The sequence below is a fragment of the Penicillium canescens genome (assembly GCF_028828765.1).
Source record: "Penicillium canescens strain IBT 15451 chromosome Unknown utg000010l_segment0_segment0, whole genome shotgun sequence".
Taxonomy (NCBI): domain Eukaryota; kingdom Fungi; phylum Ascomycota; class Eurotiomycetes; order Eurotiales; family Aspergillaceae; genus Penicillium; species Penicillium canescens.
In genome coordinates this window covers 4,232,212-4,239,782 of record NW_026703972.1, presented here as the reverse complement: position 1 = coordinate 4,239,782, position 7,571 = coordinate 4,232,212, and the positions used below count along the sequence as shown (strand labels likewise).

At 48.6% G+C, this 7,571-nt stretch overlaps 1 protein-coding gene across 1 annotated transcript; it reads right to left on the bottom strand.

Annotated features, from left to right (window-relative positions):
• Positions 1-1,731: 1,731 nt before the first annotated feature.
• N7446_012657 (uncharacterized protein) lies at positions 1,732-3,763 on the bottom strand (the record flags this gene model as incomplete). The annotated part of the gene is made up of 2 exons (XM_058521399.1): positions 1,732-3,401; positions 3,460-3,763. The coding sequence occupies 2 exons, from the start codon at positions 3,761-3,763 to the stop codon at positions 1,732-1,734; spliced, it is 1,974 nt and encodes a 657-aa protein (XP_058366765.1).
• Positions 3,764-7,571: the final 3,808 nt, after the last annotated feature.

Sequence of the window (7,571 nt, the reverse complement as noted above, 5' to 3'; positions counted from 1 at the left end):
TGCTTTATCGGTTGTGATTCGGTTCTGCATCTATCGCTCCAGTCGGGGAGTAGTAGTAGCCTGTATTGTAGCTATGCTTTATTTTCCAATTTGAGCGCTTCCCTTGAAGACTTCCATCGATATGATATATTGGAGACCTTTTCCCAATCCGACGAAACAAGAATAAGGGAACTGTCATTTTCGGAGGTTTGGGCCATGGTGATTGAATACGCCCTTTAGAGTTGTTGGTTAGTTTGTGCATTTTATCTTCATCCCAGGGATTGACATTACTTATAATATGACACCTCTTGGGTTTCTCGACGGTCTGCGAGCTCGACTACAAATAGCTCACCGATCACGGGAGCCCGGGTAATGCAAATACCAATGGCAGGGTCACGAGATATCTTATTACCTTGAGAATCCGCCAAAGTAAGATCCGAATTCGCAAACCTTGGTTCAAGCGACTGCCTGCTTTTCCTAGCTCATTTTTCAGTGACAATTTTCTTCATTATCGCTTGCACCGAGGAAACACATACAACAGATTGCCCTGTTGAGAGTAAGAAGCTACGTCGACGGAGAAACCGCGCTTCAGATTTGCAAGTTGAGGTTGGCCTGTATGCAAATCCCTGCAGAGGTATTCAACCTCTAGCACGCGAACGTAAAGTGGTGCTCAGACGGGCGTCGTCCCATTGGAGTGCTGCCTCCAGAGTCAAGCAAAAAATTAGTTCTCTAGGGGTAATTTGGTCTGAAATCATTTCTATATGGCCTTCAACGCCGGAATCATAAGATGAACCATTCCTTGTTTTATGCACACTTTCTGTCTCTGTCCGTATAACCAGCAACTAGATATTTATAGCGGTATCCAGATACCTGCATGTCTTCATCGTCACTATCAAGAACCGGTCACGCTCTCGTAGATGGTTTCATTAGTGCTAGGAACTTATCTCTTGACCTTGGGAGTTCCCTTGCTCGCAGAAGCCTCTGAACCGTTTCTGGGAGCAAAGAAGCAGCTTCTAGGAGCCACGTAGCCCCCTGTGACGGTTCATGGATGCTTGGGTTTTACCACTACGCCATCTGGCCAAAAAGGCACAATGTTTGGTCAGCGACCAAACACCCAAGCTACTATACAGAGGATTTCGAAAACAGTTTACCCCCAGACACACACTTTTTCTTTTCCCGGGGACCCACAAGGACGTCTAGTCCGGATCGCTGGGTTTCAGATTTCCCGCAGCCAATAATACGGTGTTACGCCTCAAGGAAGGTACCTCAGCTAGCCAAATTTAGTTTAGCGCATTGTAAGTGGGGCGCTGTGTTGAACAAAAAGGGGGCGCCCCATATCATAGACACGGTCAAACAGCGGTATGAGGTGCAGGACTATTCAGGTGCTCCAACAGTGATGTACGTTAGCGAGAAATAGGGATAATGGAAATACAGAGTCATTGACATCTCCAATTGGCCGGATACAGGACAAATCGCGACATCAGTCAGCGTGAATCCTTCCTCAAAAAGAGTATAGTTCAGGGGAAATCTTTCCATTTAAATAGTGTCTCTTTCTCATTGAGAAAGAGACACTAACCAGACTTAAAACACCTCTCTGGAATAGACTACTTGCAGGCTTCAATCTTCTTCTATTACGAGACATCGTAAATCTTAACAAATTCTTTTCCTAAATTCGTCACCTAACAGCGAAACGACCATCAATTGCACCTCACACAAAACAGCATATATCTACCTACGCACCCAAACCTTCCTCTAGAAGTCAGGCAGCAAGCTGGTGTGGTGACTGCGGTGGCCGTGATGGATGTGATGACCAAGATTCCCATGATGGGCTTTAAGAGCTCCAGCACAGGCAGAGAATGCAACCTCATCGGATAATTTGTCTGCGGGAATGCCAGTGGGAATGGCAGAGGGAATGGCAGAGGGAATGGCGGAGTGGACGGCATCTTCAAAACCAGTATCGGCGCTGCCAGAGGCGGCGGGGACAACAGGAGCAGCGGAAGCGGCAGCAGAAACGACAGCAGAGGCGTTTGAAGCTTCGGACGAGGTAACTGACGAGACTTTGGGTGAAGCATCTGAAGAAGCACGAGATGAATCACCGGAGGCGGCAGGAACGGCAGCAGATGGGGCAGCAGGAGCCGCACTAGAAGCGACCTCGATAGAGGCGCTAGCTGAGTCGTCAGAGGAGGTGCCAGAAGCGATGTTGGAAGAGGCGTCAACGGAGGCAGTAGCAGTGGCAGCAGCAGTAGTGGCAGCAGCAGTAGTGGCAGCAGAAGAAGTATCAACCACCCCAAGACTCAAACAAGCAACACTAATCTTATTAGTACCCGACGAAGAAGAGTCATCAACAGCCTGCGACAAATCCCAAGTCATACTAACATAAGGCCAGCAAACGCGGCCATCAGACATAGTCACCATATCACCAGCAACATAAACATCCTCACTAGAAATGGCCTCACCAACCTTCGCACCAGTCGAATCAACCTGCTGGAAGAAAGTACCGGCAAAAGTACCCCGGCATCCCATAGCAATAAAATCACAAGTAGGATTCGAGATCTCCTCCCAAGAAACAAGAGCATTGGCACTACCAAAGGTAGCAACATGCGCATTCGAGCAATCATTCGATCCACTCGTCACCCAATTAACCTGGCTATCACCATCCTCAGTACCAACAACAGAGGTAGCCTGGTCACCAACCTTAGTATACTTATCCGTGAACAACGAAATAGCAACATTGCGCCCATTCGTCCGGTTCTGCACATTCGTATATCCACTCCCCATCCACGCATTCTCAGTAACATCCATCGCGCCACGAGACACCCAAGCAAAGATATACTTCGTAGTCTCAGCAAAACGCGCAAGCGCACTGTAACTACCAGACATACCGCCCATAGCCTCACCACCGGCACCATTGGTGGTATTCTCGTTCGAGATCTTGACGCCGTCGGTGCTCATACCCTGAGTCTTGGTATTGAGCCAGATAGCGCCCTGGTCTTCGGCGCAGATACTAGCGAAGGGCGCTGCGTCCGCGGCTTCGAAAGCAAGACCCGTGTTGTGGCTGCAGCCCCAGGAGCTGGAGGCGCCGGCGATGGTTACCAGGGTTCCGTTTGTTGAGACGTATTCGATGCTGTCGCCGAAGTGGCCTGAGGCGTCCCCTGAATAGTCGGTTACCACGAAGTAGGCGCCGTAAAGGCCTGCTGTTTCGGAGTAGACCAGGTCGCCGTTTAGGTCCGGGGACGCTGAAAGTCCATCTGAGGTGTGCACATCTGGTCCACCCAGCCAGGTCTTGAAGGTCTGCTTGCCGCTGGTGTAGCGGTACAGGACTGGGACTGGGGTGTCGCTTGGTGGGGCGTTGGTTGTTCCTGAGGGCATGATCTCGTTGGTTAGGAGGGCAAAGCCATCGTTGTGGGCGACGAGACCGCCGGCTGGGTTGGCGTTAGTTGATGGATTTGTTCAGGCGCGAGAGAGCTAGGGCTAGCATACCTTCCTTTCCGCCGCTAACGGTGACGGTGGTTCCGGTGGCTTTGAAGGTGCCAGGGTCCAATTGCTGGACGTGTACATCTGTCGCACTAGAATCAAGGTACGCGATGTATGCGGATTTTCCATCTGGCGAGACGGCGAATGGGGTACGTCGGTGATGAGGGTACCCAGTCCAGTACGATGCCTTAACGGGGTTGAAAGAATAGTCAAGCGCCAGCACGTCGACGTTAGTTTTGAGGTTGGACTTGAGAAGCGAAGCTGAGGCGCCCAGCGCCCAAAGCAGAGAAAGAACGAAAGTCCCACGCATGTTGGGGTGATAGTCGGTGGCGCTGCCTGTCGATTTTCCTGGATGTTGATGGATCTGCACAGGCTTAATATCGTGTCCAAACGAGTCACGGCTATTGAGATCCGGAGCTGTACTTTATCGCATTTTGCATTGTGTTTTGGGTTATCTCACTCTTCCGTGTTTCACCCTCCCGTGCTCCGCTGGATCGGTACGATATTTTAAAGGGCAAATGCGCCTCCAATCGAATACACTAACTGAAGACTAACGACCGCTAGATATAACCAAAGCCGAAGAAAGCAACGTGGGTCTGTGTAGGTGCTGTCCAAAATTGCAGAATAGGTATAAATTCAACGGTTCCACCTATATATCTCCTGACCATCTGATTCTTTCTACAAAAAAAACCTCTCAAAGATTCATATATTCTGGTAACCCTAAAAGTCCAAGATATCCACAATGAGATTCACTCCTTCGGTTGCATTCTTGTCTGTTTTCTCGGCCGCCTTTGGCTATTGGGTGTACCACCCTAACCCATTTTCATTCTCTATACACTCATAGAGAAATACCGGCCATCATGTTTCGGCTTGTGGGTCATGCCTAGACCTTTGCAAGACTTTCAAATTTCTTCTCTGGGCCACAAATAGAGCCTCCTTAATCTACTGTCCCGTGGGTCGTCGCTGGAACCTGCATCACAGAACCGTACCTGCGTCAGTCTAGCTAAATTCACGCGTAGCCCAGCAAGTACTCGCCCCCGATTTCTGATGCGTGCCTAACATCATCCGTGTCGGCCTACTCAATCTTTATACTTGTGCTCAGGCCGCCTATGAGTTTCTGTTTTATTTTGAGAATTTGATTTCCTGTCGTCTAGGACCAGTTCATGGCCTCATGGTTGTTGCTCCATCCTTGAGGTGTATCACGACGTTGAAAATCGACAAATGTAGTCATCGGTAGGCAATGCGTCTAGTATGTCTTCTCTTGTGCGTGCATGCACTTCCTCGAGGCTCTGATGACATCCCAGATACGGTGTATAGTATTTGTCACCAGTTTCACCATGACAGTAAATATTAGCTAACAAATAGTGAGCCAGGGAAACTCACAGGCAATGAGCACTCTGTTGCTATAGCGTACTTGGCAGGGAATTGCTGTGTCCGCAAGGTCACTCGCAACGTGCAGGCACCTCTTCGCGGCGCTAGGGACTAAGATTCGAGTACAGCGAGAGTATTTGAAGAAGCCAAGACTTGCGCAACGTCTTATCCACCAATTCCGTAATCGGATGGATCATCATTGGATAGATATGGTAAGCCCTAGAAAGATACTGTATTCACAAATTCAATAGCCATTGGGACGAGACACAGTGTCGCTCTTGCCGTCAAGCCTCTAACACCATACAAAAATGGCAAAGATTGGTTTCTGGCATGCGCCGCGTTGCTGTCCACTGTCTTTCACAGAATCGTGAATTTCTCCTCCGAATGAACCGCGTCGCGATTAAATTCTCTCTCTGTATCCGTGGATTTTCGAGCGTGCAGAAGCTTCGCCGTTTCTTAAAGTTCCTCGAGGATAGACTCCCAAAGTCAGAGAGCCGCCGAGCGCAACCAAGACGAAACTTCAAACACTAAGCTTCTTTGCCAATACTGCGCCTCGAAGATCTAAAAGACCGATTTCTCTTGCTACCGAAACACACCCAGAGAGTTTTCCGCCGGATTGAGGCAATGTACAATTTGGAAATGGAATGGTTCATGCAAGCTGAATTCAGATGACATCCACCCACCGGTTTTTATCTCTTGATGTTGAAATACGCAATTTTTTGACATGTATCTCGTAATAAACAGAAGTGAAATGATCCAAAACAGTAAATGGCAGAGAATACTGCGCTTGAATGTGGACCGGCGATTGGAATCCCAGCATCGATCCAAGGGACAGCATATCAGGAGGTTCAAACTTTTGGCCCAGAGGAGAAATCACAATGATCTCTTAGTATCCCGCATAGACCGCTTGACGCCAGCACCGCTTCCGTGCCGGTCTAAAAGTACATGATCGTCATCCTGGAGGTGAGACTATGTGCATCGTGTCTGTGCCGCCAGTAAGCTGAGATACCGGCGAACAGCGTCCAATTTAGCAGGATTACATCGGCAGGAGCACTAAATTGCGATGAAGGAACAGTGGCCAACTATCTTGAAGAACTATTCCTGGTACATATTACTAGAATAAAGGCTGTGATCAGCAATGAAGCCTCAACATGAGAAATATAAGCGTGGTATTCCATGTATTCCGTATAGAAAGGAGCAACCGCTCTTCTTTGGAATGAGAACAATAAAGAGGAAGTCCCAAAGTCAAAGGATCCGAGAATGGCGGTGGTGCCCTTGGAACAGGCCCGCCTATACATTATCACCCTTGTCATACTAACCAGGAACATGTCATCAGAATCCTACGCAGCCCGCGAAATACTGCAGACAGTGTGTAAGAATTCACAATACTATGAGTGTTCCCGTAGGGATATAGGACATAGTAACAAGGGGGCTCTGGAAAAATGAAAATATCTGACATTCTTGTTGGCTCAAGGTAATACGTCTTCTTGGATTTGGTTGGATCGATGGTCGAAAGCGGAGCGTGTTAGAATGAAGCGAACGCGTTGTTCACCTACAGTCTGGCATACGACTCACTTTTGTCCAATAGTTAAGAAAAATCCCTAGCCGGCAGTCTACCAGACTGCAGCTGGCCCGTGGAATAGAGTCACAGTAGTCCAAAAAGTGAACACAGGCAACAATGTTTGAAAACGAAGAAATAAACCAAGTACATGAATGGCTGTCCTTATATATCCTTCACTTCCTTCTCCTTGGTATATCCCCGAGGGGCAGGTACTGAAGCCACTGTATACTTCCAGATATACACCCGTGGAGTAGATCCGGAGTCACGATCACGCGATGTATACCAGCCGCTTGGGCGTCATGTGGAGCATTATAGTACTTTTTCGAACTTCTCAACAACACGCAGAGCAGCATACCATGGTAGGGTTGTGCATCTATGCGCGTGAACTCCGATCGTCCGTGTCGTCAATAGCAGGGGAAGGTATGGTCTCCTAAGTAGCGTCGCAGCAGTGAGGCATCACCTCTCGTGAATTATCAGCGATCACCTTCGTGATATCATTGTGCCTATCTGCAATGGAGCGTCAGTTACGTTTAGCTAAAACAGGCACAGGTGTGTTTCGTGAGTCTCACAGGATGAAGGGTCGAAGCAATTTAGCCGCGCGTTATCCGGAGTCAGCTTATCCCCATCATAGCTGGTGGGCGGGATAATGTGCAATCAGGGGGAAATGAGGAGTGACTGCATCTATATCATGTCGTAATGCTAGTTCTGTAATATCAATGTACGAGCGCAGTCGGTTTATCACTCTGGACGGGCGTTCTGAAAGTTCCTTATATGTCCAGCCATATGCTATGAAACCCCGAAGAATCAGTGCTGTGGCCACCTTATCTAGTGAGCAAGCTTTCTCCAGAATTCCAGGCTGCTGCAACCTGAGGTACTCCAATAGAAGTGATACGTCTCCCTTACTTAGTTTTCTCTCCCACCTATTTCAATCTAGTCAGTTTATTGCAAACGTATGGAAGGCATAGTAACACACTTACACTGTGTTTACCTGGCTACCAAGCATGAGCAATAGCCCAGGGCCAGCATCCATCAGAATTTGCATGTATCGTTGGCCAGACTTACGATCGGCTTTCACAGCGTTTATGGAGGCTGATATGCTCGCTGCCTGCAAAGACAGAGCTGCAGACTTTCTGCCACGGCCACGGGATAAGCGGAGAAAGTCAGAAGTAGCCAACTGTTCAAGATC